This window comes from Populus euphratica, unplaced genomic scaffold (genome assembly GCF_000495115.2).
Source record: "Populus euphratica unplaced genomic scaffold, PopEup_1.0 scaffold58.1, whole genome shotgun sequence".
Taxonomy (NCBI): Eukaryota; Viridiplantae; Streptophyta; class Magnoliopsida; order Malpighiales; family Salicaceae; genus Populus; species Populus euphratica.
The window spans coordinates 666,039-682,416 of record NW_011499864.1 but is presented as its reverse complement, the minus strand read 5'-3'; the positions used below and the strand labels follow the sequence as shown (position 1 = coordinate 682,416).

At 33.0% G+C, this 16,378-nt stretch overlaps 1 protein-coding gene across 1 annotated transcript; it reads right to left on the bottom strand.

Annotated features, from left to right (window-relative positions):
- Positions 1–9,764: 9,764 nt before the first annotated feature.
- On the bottom strand, positions 9,765–12,398 carry LOC105125673 (GDSL-like Lipase/Acylhydrolase superfamily protein). Its single transcript, XM_011026233.1, has 5 exons — positions 12,017–12,398; positions 11,786–11,913; positions 11,034–11,276; positions 10,627–10,882; positions 9,765–10,207 (listed from the first exon to the last, which is right to left on the bottom strand). The coding sequence occupies exons 1-5, from the start codon at positions 12,267–12,269 to the stop codon at positions 9,975–9,977; spliced, it is 1,113 nt and encodes a 370-aa protein (XP_011024535.1). The 5' UTR covers positions 12,270–12,398; the 3' UTR covers positions 9,765–9,974.
- Positions 12,399–16,378: the final 3,980 nt, after the last annotated feature.

Here is a 16,378-nt window from a genome sequence, read left to right as displayed (position 1 = left end):
TATTCACTGACGCCAGAGTCAGGAATATTACACATAAACAATCATAGTATAAACAAAAAAAATATTAGCAATTAATGATTGGAATTTATTTACTTTGATACCTACGTAATATTTACCAACGCTAGAGTTGGAAATATCCGTAGTTGAATATTCACTAGTGCCAGAGTCAGGAATATTATACACAAACAATCATAGTATAAACCAACAAAAAAAAATGTTAGCAATTAAAGACAAATAGCAGCAATGCAGCCTGCCTTAGGTAGGACGTTTAAGGGGTGATAATATCTTCTCTTTTACGTAACCAGTCTCAGACCATAGAATCTTTATTGACTAGTTAGGGTTCCTAGTAACCATAATACTAGGTGGCGACTCCTTAAACAAAAAATGTCCATTAAAGAACGGGATGCTAAAAATCCGTTCTTTCCAAAGATTTAATAAAATTTATTTTTAAGGCCGCCGTTATGTCGGATGCGACAATATCATTAAATCAAATCAAGTAGTTTGATTTTGAATGTGTTAATTTGGCTTCTTACTTTAAGTTTCGAATTAAACCATCTAGGAATATATTTAAAGGAAACCATTTAATTTAATAAATTTAAAGACAACTTGGATAACCAATAAAAATATGATATGATTTTTAAAAAAAATTTAAGACGATAATTTTTTTTAATATTGAGACAATATCAAATTGAATCGACATTGGTTACTTTGCGACTTAGGTTATAAACTTCAATGGATTCAACAATTTTGTTATTTTTATAAATTATTTTTATTTAATTTTATGATAAAACTAGATGCTTGTAAAATCAAGTACCAACTCTAAAAAAAATGTTTATTTGATATCATAATAACCCTATAGAAAGTAGAAAAATAAACCATAAATTCCATTTCCTAACTAATCCAATATTGAAAAAGAGTGAAATAAAATAAAAAAACAATAAAAAAATTAAAAGACCAAAAACTATATATAAGGTTTGATGACTAAATCTGTGAATCAGGTAAGTCAGGTCAATAGATCAAACCTACAAATCGAGTAATAAATTCCATTGAAATTAATAACTTACTTTTTAAAACTATTGTTTATTTAACCATATGATAAAAAATATAGATGATCACAAAATTGAGTGTCAAATTAACACCAAGATTTTTTTTTTACTATGATAACCTCATAGAAAACTAAACAAAACAAATTATGAAACTCAATTCTCAATCACCCCAATATCAAAAGATAAAATAAAAAAATAAATTTTAAAAAAATAAAAAAGAAAAGTTAAACTCATCAAACCCATCAATAAGCCCTTGGACTTTTTAGAACTTAATAATATGTTTTTTTTCTAAAAATATTTTTTTAAATATATGATAAAAAAAATAGATGATTACATAATTGAGTTTAATTAGAAAAAGACCACTATTAAACTCGTGGATTAGGACAATTAGGGTTACCTCATTAAACTTGTAATCCGAGTCATTGACTCTACAAAGTTTAACAGCCTAGGTTTTTTTCTAAATCATTTTTTACTTAACTAAAATTTTACCAAAATAGACCATACTGCGATGCTAAGATATTTTTATGATATTAACTCAATGCTGAGATATTTTTTTGATGTTGCAATAACTATATAAAAAAATTAAAATAAATTATGAACTCTAAATCCCAATAAATATATCATATAAAGACTAAATTAAAAAAATCAATAATTAAAAGGGAAAAGGGGTCAATATATATAAAAAAACATATTAAAATCAATAATTAAAAGGGAAAAGGGGTCAAAATATATATAAAAAAAACATATTACAAATTACTATTATAATTTGGAATGCTAATAGTTGTGAAAAACAATGTTTCCCTCACACTTATTTGCTTCATATACTTAATATTTAATTACATGAATCTACTTCAAGCTAAAATGCTCATGTTGAAATAAAAACAACCTCACAAATTTATGTAGAGCACTGTATTTACTTAGAAGAGATAATAATAATGAAAATAAAAATATATTTGGTTGAAGAAATAAAGATATAAAAATGAACTTGTCTTTATAACGATTTTAAAGTGAATTTTTGTACTTTCAAAACATAAGACATAAAAAAGATGTCTCCATAAATAATATTTATTTTTTTCTATTCCTAAAATATCATTATAAAAAATGTTCAATTCTAAAATTATCAAATTAAGATGTGTAAAGATATAAATTATTACTATTATAGTTTTAAAACTTAACTTGGAGATTAATATAAAAAAGGCTTGGTTCACAGGTTGAAAGGGTAAACACAAATTAACTTAAGTCAATATAAGAATAAAAATGGTTATTATTACAGTCAAGATATTTAAGCAGTATTTTGCCTTGATCAGTAGCACTAAAGGGAGACCTTCAATCTTTTTATTGTTTTACTTTTATCAATAGGTGAAATGGGTCGATAAAAAATACCATGAAGGGATAATCCACCCATCCAAAAAAATAAAAAGGGCAAGGGGTAATAATGAGGTTTGATAGCCAAGCCAAACCTCAATATGGTATAGTCTAATCTAGGGTTGTACCCACTATTATAGGGCACCCCAAATAGATGTAAATAACAAGCCTCTTTTTAGGCCGAGATGAGGAGAAAGTTTGCATTAGGTTGAACAACCTTTTTACTAAATATAACAATAGTTGTATGGCTAGAGGATTATATCGGATTTCAAGTAATATCATTTTCATATGATTTTTTACTTCAACGCCTTTCATTCCATGACTGTTTTTTTATACAAGGTCTTTATCTGGGATCGCTAAATTTGAATTCAGTGGGTTTACTCCTTTTAAGCCTAGTCACATGTCTATGCCCTTTTTTAGTGACGACTCCTCTTTTAAGGATAATTAACCATTGACACGAAGATAAAATGTTAAGTCTTTCATTCAAATAAACATTAAAGCGATTTCCACAGCCCAAGCTGAGGATGTCCTTAAAGACATCCCTGTAACTAACATTCCTACTGATAAGGTGTGTCAAAAGGGATCAGGAAAATCATGTTCTCCCTTATTAAAAAGCCTCATGGTGCTAATATCAACCTAATCATTTTAAAGGTTGCTTCATGATGAAAGAGAATGAGAGTCTTTATCCCTTTAGAGTCTATGATTATTTCTCCTTCACATAGCGATCTTACTCTCACAAATTCAATTTACCTATTTCTAGAGTCTTTTAGTTATGCTCCTTTACCCTTTAGAGTGAAGAATATCTTTTCTAATCTTAAGTTGGACCACATTTTTATCCGTTTCTCCACTCTAAATAAGAAAGAAAGGGGGTAATGAAGATTATTTTTTAGGGAAGTCCATGCTGGCACTTGGTGGGTTAGATGTAATGAAGATATTAGAAAAACTCCTCACTTTGTTTTTATATGGAAGGACTAACCAAGCTATTATCACTATTTGACCATTATTGGACATATGAATCTTCAGGTAAGATAGCAAACTAAGTTTTTTTTTAATACTATTTTAAAAGATGACTTATCTTATCTCTTTTGTTATTTAAACTTTTATGATATATGCCTACTTAATCGTAAGTGAGCTAAGGAGATAAGGGCCATAAAGGAGACCATTAAGAAATATCATTTTGACAAGTTTGAAGTGCATAAACTTAAAGAGGAAAAAATTATTCAAGAAATTAAGATGAACTCTTTTAGGACTGCTTACTCCAAGCTGTAGGGGTAAATGAAAGCCCAAACCTATGTCTTGGATTCAACTAAGTAAAAGTTGGCAGAAGCTTACAACCATATTGACTTCTTAAAGAAAGGGATGACTAACTTGGAAAAAGAGCTGGATGAGCTTCGGGGGTAAAGGAGACCTTAAGAAAAGAGATGGAGATAACTAAGAAGGAGGTTCAAAACTTTTGTACGAGAATGAAAAACTTGAAGAATTCCTCTTAAGTTTTTTGGTATAAATATAGGAAGTTCGTATCTCTAACAGAGACAATAGATGACAAGCTTTTTCTAGCCATGCCAAACCTATATTTCTTTAACTTGTTTAGAGGGATACAAGTTGACTTTAATGAGAATGTCCCAGATGGTTAAATCTTGAACTTCACTGATGTTTTTCCAATTAGAGTTGCCTCAGCTAAGAATGAAGTTTATCTAGCCTAGGGACCTGATATGAAGATGTAAGTTCCTTTAGGGTTTGTTTTTGTTATTTCCTTAAGTGTATTATAATATATTGAATACTTAGGCTTTTAAAGCCTTGAATTTCGCCATAAGGCTTATATTTTATATATTGGTTTGAGATTTATATTACATAACTTGTAACATTATTGTTTTTAAGTATACTAATCTAAATGGGTCCAACATCCACTATTAGAAAACATATTTTTCCAATACTTGGAAAAAAATACAAAACAATATGGGTCAACACAAATCCAATACCAATGGTTAGAAAGCATACATCCCAGAAAACTTTTAACACCAACAAGGAAAGTTTAAATGACCAACATCCAACAATGGTTATATATCCATATTGCCCACTGCTTAGGATGAAGATGGATTCTTTACGCTAAGTAATAATCTATATGTTATTGAGACCCAAGACATTAGATAAGAGGACTATTGTCTTTAGGGAGACCACTTAACAATTAGAGATTACCCTTGAGGAGAACATATAACATCCTTTGTTCAAGGTAAAATGCATGCAAAGAGACCATGTTACTATTCAAGTGAATTAAAATTCACTTGAACAGTGCAAATACAAAGAAAACAAATGCATGCAAGAGGTGAAAAGAACAAACCTGGAGACGAAGAAGCTGTCTGTGTTCGTTTGCTTCAAACATTTTCCTCCTGTTCTATATTGGCGTCTGTTTTCTGGTTTTTTTTTCCTTTGTATCTTTGCCACTCTCTCTCCCTGGTTCCTGCACTTTCTTCTTCCATGTTCTGCAGATGTTATATGCAGAAAAATGAAAGCAAAGACCGAAAGGCCAATCTTTGCTTGTTTATGTTTTCTCTTTCTTTTCTCGTTTCTCCTGCCTTTTCTTCTCCTCCTCTTCTACTGCTTGCCTTCCTGAACTCATAACAACGCAATGATGAAGGAAAGAAAACTCCATCTATTCTCTGTATTTTTTTTACTCCCTGCCTCTCTTGTTTTTTTCTTATCTTTCTTTTGCTGTCCCTTCGTTCTCTTTTTTTGTTTTTCTTTTCCTGCTCCCTCTTTTGCTTCTCCTATTGCATGCCTCTCCGTGGAGATGATGAGGGAGAAGAAAATGAAAGTGTGTTATGCTGGTTGAGTTCACACCCCTGCCTCTATATTATTTTTTTTTTGCTTTCGATAGTGTAGTTCTGCTCTCTTTTTTCCTTTCGTTCGTCTCCCTTCTGTCCTCTTTTTTTTTTCCTTTAGGTCAGTAGCCAAGGCTTCTATATAGCCTATACATGGCTTTATTTAGAAACAAATATTGTATTAACTCTAGGGTGTAATATCGGGTGAGTAGAAATAGAAAACCAGAATATTTGATTTTAATTTTGTGATCAGTAGTGATTTCTTTCCTAGTTAGAGGATGGTGCAGCTCTTTTCTTTCCTTTCATAGAGCCCGTTGCTCCCTTTAAAATGAGGCAATAAAAACATGGTTGCAGCTCTAAAAATCAGGCATGATGATAAAGGAAAAATAACAGGAATTTGTAGAGAATAAAAGGAAAGAAACCAGATGGAGGGTGCAGCTGCAAAGTCTTATTTTTCTTATTCGATGTGGTAAAAAATCTTGTTATACATGATCATTCAGCCCCCCTCTCCAGCTTTTAATATCCCTTTCCAATTCAATCCCTCATTTTAACACTTTTGATTCAGTCCTTGGTCCAAAAAAATCCTTCAAATCAACCCGCAAACTTGGGCAATATCCTTCTCGCGACAAAATTCTCTACCTTCACGTTAGATATTCAAACGGGAACATCTTAAGCCTCTGATATTCAAATCAAGTGATTCAAAAGCCCAAATTTATCTACGCATCTAAGACTACAACTTTGATGAAGAAGTCGAAATGAGATAAAATCTTTTTACAGAACAGAATCTAGCAGTGATTTGGTTGGTCGAAAGGGATTTCTGGGTCTAACTCAAAAAATAACGAATATCAAGAATCCTGATATGACTGAGAGTATGAACTAAGAACAAAAATCACAAAAACTAGGCAAAAAATAGAGTTTTTTTAGTGCAGACTCGGGTCAATATCCTTTTCGCGACAGAATTCTCTACCTTCATATTAGATATTCAAACGGGAACATCTTGAGCCTCTGATATCGAAATCAAGTGATTCAAAAGCCCAAATTTATCTACGCATCTAGGACTATAACTTTGATGAAGGAATTGAAGTAAGATAAAATCTTTTTACAGAACAGAATCTAGTAGTGATTTGGTTGGTCGAAAGGGATGTCGGGTCTAACTCAAAAACTAACGAATACCGAGAATCCTAATATGACTGAGAGCATGAAAAAAGAATAAAAATCACAAAAACTATGCCAAAAATAGAGTTTTTTTTAGTGCAGACTCGGGTCAATATCCTTTTCGCGACAGAATTCTCTACCTTCATATTAGATATTCAAACGGGAACATCTTGAGCCTCTGATATTGAAATCAAGTGATTTAAAAGCTCAAATTCATCTACGCATGTACTTTGATGAAGGAATCAAAGTGAGATAAAATTATTTTAGAGAACAGAATCTAGCAGTAATCTAGTTGGTTAAAAGGGCTCTTGATTTGACAATACTAAGCATCCAAATCTGACTGAGAATCTGCCCTAAGAACAATGATCCCTAGGACCTAATAAAGGTATAGGTCAATTTTTCAACATGTCATGAGTGATAAAATATAGCTAGGATGGTCAGATATCGTACGAAACCAAGTCAGAATCAAAGCTTAAGTTGGAACAAAAACAATTACGACAGCAGCAGAACCATTTTTTTTAATGCAAATTCTAAGGGATTTATTCAATCTTAAAGATTAGATAAAAAAATAAATGAATTTAGTATTATAAAGACTCCTTATCAACCTAAGAAAACCTGACGATTTTGGTATAAAGGAGTAGGATAAAAAAAAGCAGAAAACAGCTCAAACAAGGTTTCAAAAAAAAATATTTCTCTTTGCTTTTGTCAATCTTTTGGTGAACATGAGTTAAACTCCTACACTTGTTCAAAAGAGGTATACACCATCTCCAACACGTGAGGTCCAAAATTGAGTAACAATAGAAGTTACTACCCTGAAGGAAATCACATATCAATCCTTCAGAGATTGTCCTTGGGGAGAGCACATATCATTTCCTGATATTTTATAGGGTACATACAATAATTAAAAGTTGAAAATACATATTTTTATTCACTATGATACTTTTTTAGATGGCCTGAGTGCCAAACATAGGGGAGATTCTTTCCCTCAATATCTTTTAAATGGTAAGTATTGGCTTTGATCACTTTTATATCTTAAAGTGATTGTCCCATTTTAGAGCTAGTTTGCCCCAACTTTTTTTGTTGCTTATAGCCTTTAGTTTTATGAGTAACAAGTCTTTAAACTTGAATATTCTATTCTTGACATTGGTGTTGTGATATTGGGTAGCTCCAAGCCTATATGCTTCATTTTTAATTTCAGTCGTCAAATGAAAGAGCATATGTTATTAGTTGTGTGTGGGCTGAAGTATTTATTGTGGCAGAGAAATTAATAACTCGTTTTATTCCAAAAGTATCTTAATTATCTATCATTAATAATGATAATTAAATAAAAATAATTAAACAATAAAGATACATATGACTTTTTGTAATTGTTCTCACAAATAATGCCACTAATGATGTTCTAAAATCCAATATATGTAAATAACAAGTTATTTAGTATTTTAGGTGGTGGTTAATTAATATGTTCAAGTATTTAGATTTCATCTGTTTATTGTCAAGAATTCTAGACTTATGGTAAAAGTTTAAATACCTTTAAAGACAGTTCCAATTAGGACTTAAAGATCATACGATGATAAAGTCAATATCCATGGAAAAGACAATAAATATCTTAAAAGAACTTTAAATTCAAGCAACAAAAATATTTTTTTTATAGTTTTTAAATAGCTTAATACTTTGAAATCTATTAGAGTTTATCCTACGAGAGAAAAAGTTATTAACTCTTACCTGGATGGTTCGTGAGTATTTATACTCTCTGAACCTTTTTATTTTTAGAAAACAAAAGGACTAGAAGTCCTATGCTTTCGATGACATTAATGGAAAACAAATATTCCTTACATATATTAAGGAGAATGGTAGGTCTCTTAAGAGATTTTATATATACCTATAAGTATAGAGAAATTATGACATCAATACGAACAATTATTCTAGATGAAAAGGATGATAGTTTATCATACCTTAAAAAAATTTTATTTTAGGGGATTATCTAGAATTGGACATATAGTCTTCAAACTTAATAATAGTTGAATTCAAATGTTTTGGGTCTAATATATTTGACAGATTCATGCTACCTTAATCTTAGCTTATTGTCAAGGCTATATTCTTTAAATTTGATATGTTCGTCAGACTCACGTTATCTTGAACTTGATTGACTGTCAAGCCTATATTCTTTAGGTTTAATATTTTTTTCATATTCATATTATCTTGAATTTAGTTGATTATCAAATCTAAGTTTTTTAGATCTAATATATTTATTAAATCTAGTTAGATTTGACCAAGACCCAAGTTTTCCACACTAGATATATTTGTTGGCCCATTTTATTCGGTTAAGATTTTTATAAAAATCTTAACCAAACTTCTAAGTCATGAAACACGTAGTAATACAATCAAACATTAGTACAGGGAGCTTGACAACATTATGACCAGGAGAATTTCCAATTTTCAAGCATAATCACTCATAGGTTGCATGAATTTGGTATTTGATTACACGGTTTCACCAAACGAATGAATTATCATCCATGTAAAGAATCTGTAGCAACATAGAAGAGCATCTAGATCTACCAAGAGTCATTTCACAAGATCAAAATGTCTTCCAAACATGAGTGCTAAAATTGCTTCTTGACAGAAAAATACAAGAAGAGAATGATAACTGAGGTTGAATCTTCTCTTCCTCTTGCAACTTCAGTGCACAGGGAACAGACAGATGCTATCATTATATCGAACATCAGGTTAATTTTTTGTCATATTCTTTGTTAATTTCTACGAAACCCCCAAAACCATTTAATTTCTATGATTAAACGAAAACTCTATGATTGATGGCGACAATTGCAAGAAAATCCCAAGTCCATTGTCCACTGGTGGGACAATAAAGTGAGCTAGAGTTCTTCGAAAGTCAAGAAAACGAACTTTTCAGCTATTAAAATTAAGCCGTGACAAGAGGTTGTCGTCTTGTAGATTCGAACTCAAAACCTTTTAAGAAGAGCAGTACATATTGACTTTTCAACTCTAATAAATACCACTCCCTCCAAGAAAGAACAAAACAGCGACTTAATAAATGCATTATCTAAATAATTTTGCATTATCTAAAATCAGACAAGCTGTAATAAGTTTCACTGCTGTTAACGTGACTGGAACGGTTGCATCCAAGCTTGTCTCAGTTCATGTTTTATAATTAATAGAAGAGGAGTTGATTCCGTGAAAAATCCTGGTTGATTCACTATCCAATAATCTTGTAATAAATTCATTGATTTTTAGTAATTTTTTTAAAACAATGTAGTTATGAGTTTAAAAAAACTAAATTAAATAAGATAAATTCACTTGATACATGACCTGATCTTATCCTAAATCAACTTTCAAATGAACTATGATATGCGAGAATAGAGTATTGGAAATCGAAGGGGATTACAGAAAATTATTACAGAATAAACATCCAACAGTTACATAACAAAAAAACAAAAAAAACACAGAGAGAAATGTTATCACATGACTAAATCTCTTGAATTATTTGTCTAATAGCTTGTCTGCATTGATGACACAATTGAATCGATCAGGGTTCCAATTTAACTAGGACCGAAAATAGGCATACGATGATAATTTAGGACTTGGCATCCAGGGCCATGATGGTGCTCAGGTTCATCGGGTTCATGTACTCGGTAGTCCCTGTCATCAGCTGCTGCACAAGGACTCGGTTAGCCCTTTCTGTTGGATGGAAAGCATCCCAGAATACATAGATGTTCCTGTTGGGACAAAGGTTCGAAACCACTGTGCATAATCCGAGTCCATTGTACCGACCTTGGCCACAGCACGCTACCTTTGATGTAACAAAGCCTGCACCAGCATTTGCCAGGAAATATCAGATATTGCAGAATTAGCATTAATTTGATTAGCTGATTTAGAACATTTACAGTGGGCTTCTAAAGAAACATAGTTATTAAAACTAACCCAACCCAGCAGAGATTTAGAACCTGACCCGGCTAATTTTTTTCCAAACAGTTTTGAACAAAGTTGGCTTGTTTAAATTTGGATCAGCTAATGAATTAACTTGTAATCTAATTGAACCGACTCCATTAAGATCCAAGGATATTTGAGAACTTTTTTTCTAAAATAAAAGTGATTTGAATAGTTTTTTTTTAATAAATAAAACTATGTTGTTTTAGAATAGATTTGGGTTGACCGGCAAACTTGTAATCTATAAAGTGAAGAACTTGTTCGTATATGAAAAATCAAGATAGCGGCATCAAACAAACCAAATCTTTGGGGATTATTGATCAAGTTAGAATTCATTGCAAATGCATTAGCAGTAATGAAAACATCGGAGCCTAATTCTCTGTTGAGATTTTGAAGCATTTGGAAGAGCTCAGGATTAAATATCTGCGCAGCTCTTTGAGGCTCCGGTGCACATTCTCCGTTCGTGCTTCCAGACATGGCTAGCTGCGCAGGAACACAACCCAATGGTCCAGTTCCAGTCACCAGGATCCTTCTGCCCCCCAACTCATACAGCCTCTGCATAAGAAGTAAAAAAAACAACAGCCATGAAGCCAAAATCAAGACAAGCAAACACCTCGTAATTAATAACATAACCTAGATTTTACAGAGTCGGGCTAGTCCCTGCACTGAAGACAATAAAAAATGAAGGAACTATGAGAATGATCACCATGAGGATTTTCCTATACTCTGAGACAAGAAACCGGGAATAATCGGGAAGGGAGAATTGTCTTCTTCTAGGTGCGAATGGTGTCAAGAAATAGTTGTTAACGAAGTCATTACCACCAAGTGTTATGAGGACTAGGGCACCATTCACTAACTGCTGTGTCCGATCCGTTCCTATAATTGCACTGACTCGTTGCTGGTATTGTTGAAACAGCTGAAATTGCCTGAACATTCTTAATATACTTGCCTGCAAAATGAAAATTTGAAAGTGTTGCTTCACTAATTGATACGTAAAATCAATTCTTTAGCTAATTGTAACATGGAAAATTGCTCATCTTTCTATATTTTTTTTTAAAAAAAAATCTTATGCACAGTACGTACAATAGTTGTTAAACCTGGGTTGGCTCCATAGGTTGATTCACAAACCCAGGATTCGAGGGATCAACTATGTACAAGTTATCAGCAGAGAAGGGTAAAAAATGTACTCAGAGGAAGAGTCTGAGAGGCTACAAATTGCTCATATCTAAACCCCAAGTAAACGTCAAGATCATGTTGCAACTTGAAAGCAAACTTAATTATTAATGAAGGGGACAGGGACCAACTGCTTCTTAAAAGTTGTCAAAAAAGGGTTGTAGTTCCATAAGTGTTGTCACATGCGCGCCAAGGCTCTCCATATCAAGCAACATAATTGAAAGAAGTGGTGTCAAGATATATAGACATGTAATGAAATTTGCTTGAGCTGAGCATTGAACTTACAAATTGAATTCCGGTGTCATTGAGGATTCCAATTCCGGCAGAAGCAAAGTTGGCACCATTGAGTAGTCTCTGTCCATTGAGTTCCGGACTTAAGTATGGCAATGTTGGCTCTAAACCCATTGACTGACCTAAACACGTACATACAACAATATATAATATCATGTGTTAAATTAAGAAATCAATGCATCATGGCTTACAGTACACGACACATGCAAAGATTTGGAAACTTACTGATGATATCAGGGAAGTTGAAGCCATTAGAGAAGCGGCCAGTTGGTCTGTGGGTTGGATAATCAATGCCATAAGGTGGAGAATCAGCACGAGCAGTAGTGGCCAAGTAATTGTTGTTGCCACTATCAACAAGTGAGTCACCAAACACAAAGAAAGCACGAGCTGCCTCTGCTTGAGGTACAATTATTGCAACCATTGCCATTGCTAGGGCAACAGTCAGGGTGGTGATGAGAAAAATCCTAGGAATTGACATGGAGACGAATTAATAGTGAGAGCACGTACCGAGTGTCTCTCCCTCTCTCAGCTTTTTTCCCCTCTCAAGTAACCTATGTCTCTATGGGAAGAGTGGACGATAAGATCGACACAGATTTGGTTGATATATATAAGGGTTTAGCTGTGAGTTTTTTTCCCTTTTTTCCTTTTCTTTCTGATCAAAATTACAATTATTAATTAGGCTAGCTAGTGCGCCTCAATGCCTTCATTTGGGATCAGATCATGTAGGGACCAAACGAAGCTAATTATCAACAAGGCAACCATGGCAAAATTGTAGCCAAGCACTTTTGCAGAGATACACCGCTTAATTGGAAATGGAACATCGGAAAATTACTATTCGAGGCTGTTGGCATGTATAAAATCTATAGTCTAGGTCAAAGTTATTGTGACGAGTCCCGCCATGCATGCATTATGATCTTTCTCAACCCAACATGCATCCAGCCAGGCCGCATAAACCCAGAAGTTCACCGGCTATATATACAGGAGAGAACAAATTTCTGACCCTTTTTTGAGAAACTCAAGGCAACTTTCTTTGTGCAGAGGAAAGAAGAAACCATGACTTGTCCAATAAAAAGAGTACATTTTTAGACTCCTATTAAGTGCATGTATCCTCTGATGCAGTAAGCATGGTGCAGTCTGCGCAACCATAAATTTAAACATAATTGGTTAATTAATATATCTTTCATTAAAAATTCTCTTTTAAAATCTTAATTAAAAGAAATTATAATTTACAATTTTTTTTTAAAATTATAACCACAAAAACTATCAAAATCAAAACTCTTGTATAGAACTATAATAACTTCCGGTGCTGCATTAATAGCATCATAGTCTTATACTCTTTTTTTTAGTTGTGAAAAAATGAGAGGCGGGTAGACTACTAATACGATCTCGATCTCCCACAGGACACATTACACCGACAACAACCATATATATATATATATATCTCCATGGCATCTATGTTGAGACCGAAAAAGCTCATGATAACTTTGTAAATGGGGCCAATGGATATAGGGTTGCCATTAACAGGTTTGAATCCAAACTCTTGGATAAGGTAGACGTGATTATTTACCTTTGGCCAATATTTAAAAATATAAAATAGAAGAAAATTTGTGATTGTTTTAGGCTCTATTTTTTTTTTTTGGTTTGGTGTTATCTATATTTTAAAGTGTTTAGTTAATTAGTATATATCACAATTTTATATGGGTTTCATTGAAAACCTTTTTTCTAAAACCTTAATTTAAAAAAAAAACTATATCACAATTTTATATGAGTTTCACTGAAAACATTTTTCTGAAACCTTAATTAAAAAAGCTACACGACAAAAGCTAATTTAATACCAAACGGCACATGCATATGTCTTGTTACTAATATATATATATATACATGCCACCCTGAGCCGAGTTAATTTTGTGATACAGGAGGAAAGTTATAGCTTGTAATTGCATCTACTAATGAATTCATTGAAAGTTTATTTTTATGTTTTAAAATTATTTTAATAAAATAAAATTTCTTGTTATTTTTTTCTTGTTTGAATTTAATTATGATGTATTAATACTAAAAATAATTTTTTTTTAAAAATATTATTTTAATATATAATAAAATGCCGATCCATGATTCCAGAGGGAATTGCAAGACACGTTGTCAGTCAATTTCCCAGCTTATATGGCATGCACGATCTCTTTAATTAGCCGTGGGTGCACAGAAGCTTCATTGTAAGAATCTTACGTGCATATATAGCTAGAGTAGGTGCTGCATATATAGACACTACGTGAACTGGCTTAGGGTTATATATTTTCATGGCGCGCAGGGTTAGGACTAATTAAGAAGGGCCTCAACCTTGAACAATATCGATGATTAATTTCCCCACCCGTGATAGTTGTCGGCAACTAACTAAGCCTTCTTCAATGATACATACACACACACACAAACACACACACACACACACAGACACATATATATGGTGTAAATGCTGCCCTAAGCAAGGCCTATATGGTACGTATATAGCTGGCAATATGTTGGAACGGCTGTGCATTTATATGCTAGTTTCTAAGGATCCTGATCCTGACCATTTAATTATTGGTGTCATGCAGCTAGCTAGCTAGCCATTGAATTTGATTATGAAAGATGTTGTTCATATCCGGATATGAAAATAATCAATTCCCTAATCACGAAACTAAAAGTAGATGAAATTATATTCTAACTACATTGACATTGTATCAATTCAAGTAGAGAGGAGAGGAGAGATTTCAAGTTTGAATTGCACCTTGTAAAACAAAAAAAAACAAAATATAGATGCACATGGGAGCGAGTAAATGTAATTCACTAACTTGTAACCCGATATAGTTTAAGTTTTCGAATTAGAAGTGCTATTCATCTAATGTATAGGCCATTATATGTATAAATTTAAAGTATGTTTAGAAATATAGTTGAGATTGCTGTGCATGAAATTCATGTTTCCAGAAAAACACGTCTGAATCTTTGTACAGTCACACAAAGTCTCCTCACAAAAAAGTTGATTCAAGCAAGTCTCTATCTGATTTAAAGATTCTGGTTGCAAGGTTGTCAAATTAATCATTTAATACACCACTGGCAAAGCAACTAGTGGGAGTGTTACAGATTAGAAGTAGCTTAACCATACTCGATCGTATGTCTGATCATCTGCACTAGTCCACGACTCCATGGAAGTGTTACAGATTCAAGGATGGCTGACAACTTTCAAGCATAGGTTGGCCACAGATGAGGTCCTCAGAACTTGCATTAATGGAAACTATACACTTAACTCCTTTTGACTTCCATGGAATCACACTGTTGGTACCATCAACTGCGACTGGCCATGTTTTCCTAAGAGAGACAACCACAGCCACCAAACCCGCAAGCTTCGTTCTCTACTTGGCTTGAGGGTTTATTTATTGGGATGGCAGATAAAGCCCTATATAAAGTGAAGATGCCATGTGAATTACATAAATGGGGAGGGCCATTGGTAGATGAATTCCATCAATCCCCTTATCTGTCTCTCTCTGCATATTTAATCGTCCTCTTCCTTTCTTCTTGACAAGTCCGTTGCTATGACTGGACTTGCTAGAAGGACGACTAGTGCAAAGAACTCGTCATCTCAGTGTTCGGTCGCTGATGTCCGAAACAACAAGTATAGCATTTGGCTGATGTCAGCCCTGGCTAGTGGTTAGGAGGAACCAAAAGTTGAGGATTGAGGGAAAATAAGAAAATAAATGATTCTTGGGGTGCGAAACATGTAAAATTAAAGGGTATAATTATAGCTTTTCAGAATTCTAGGGCTAAAATGTAAGGTTTTCAAGCTTTTTTGGGGGTGCCATGGCCCCCCACCCTGCAATGTAGCTCTTCCACCCCTGGCTAGTGGGGCTGTGATCCGGCAGCAAAATATCTAAGTACCCTTATGAATGGATGATATTTTGTATAAGCTGTGTAATTTATGGGGATCCATCCATCATTTTCAACATGGTTCTTTTGATTGTTAGGCCTATTCATGGCACAATTAATAGGGTGATCGGCGTCGAACCCGGTCCATCATCAATCATCATGTATCTATGTGCATATACAGTCCATCAATCTGTTGGATAGATACATCTAGTCATCCATCCATCCCCGCGCGCGCGCACTGGCCTCGGTCCTCGGTTGTCGTGCTTCGCTGCAGAGTCAAAATGTTATTCTGCAAAAAATAATGTTTAAGATGTTATAAGCGCTAACTTAAAAAATTTGTAATCCTGATAATAAATCTAATTATATTTTATTTTATTTTAATTAGATAATAAAAAAATCTATATTTAAAAAAATAATCCTAGAAAAGAAATATTTTTTTTGAATGAGAATAAACAACATTACTCAATTCTCAGCTCATTAAAGACGTATTTGTCTCATTAAAAACATATTTGTTTTTAAGATAATTTTTATAGCTATGATTTAAAAAATACAAGTTTAAAAAAATTATTTTTGGTTATAGTTTATTTAATTTAAATATGTGTTTAGTAAAAATTTTTGTTCAAATTTATTGTAATAAAAAATGTGTAAAATATTTGGATAAAATTTTTTGGCTTTCTTATTAGGAATATTTAT

What these genes read in the sequence shown, in the direction of transcription:
- LOC105125673 (XM_011026233.1), bottom strand. Translation starts at nt 12,269, where the DNA reads ATGTCAATTCCTAGGATTTTTCTCATCACCACCCTGACTGTTGCCCTA. An exon ending in AGTATAGGAAAATCCTCATG is followed by an intron (nt 10,883 to 11,033) that starts GTGATCATTCTC and finishes CTTCTTATGCAG; the next exon opens with AGGCTGTATGAGTTGGGGGG. An exon ending in CAATAATCCCCAAAGATTTG is followed by an intron (nt 10,208 to 10,626) that starts GTTTGTTTGATG and finishes ATGCTGGTGCAG; the next exon opens with GCTTTGTTACATCAAAGGTA.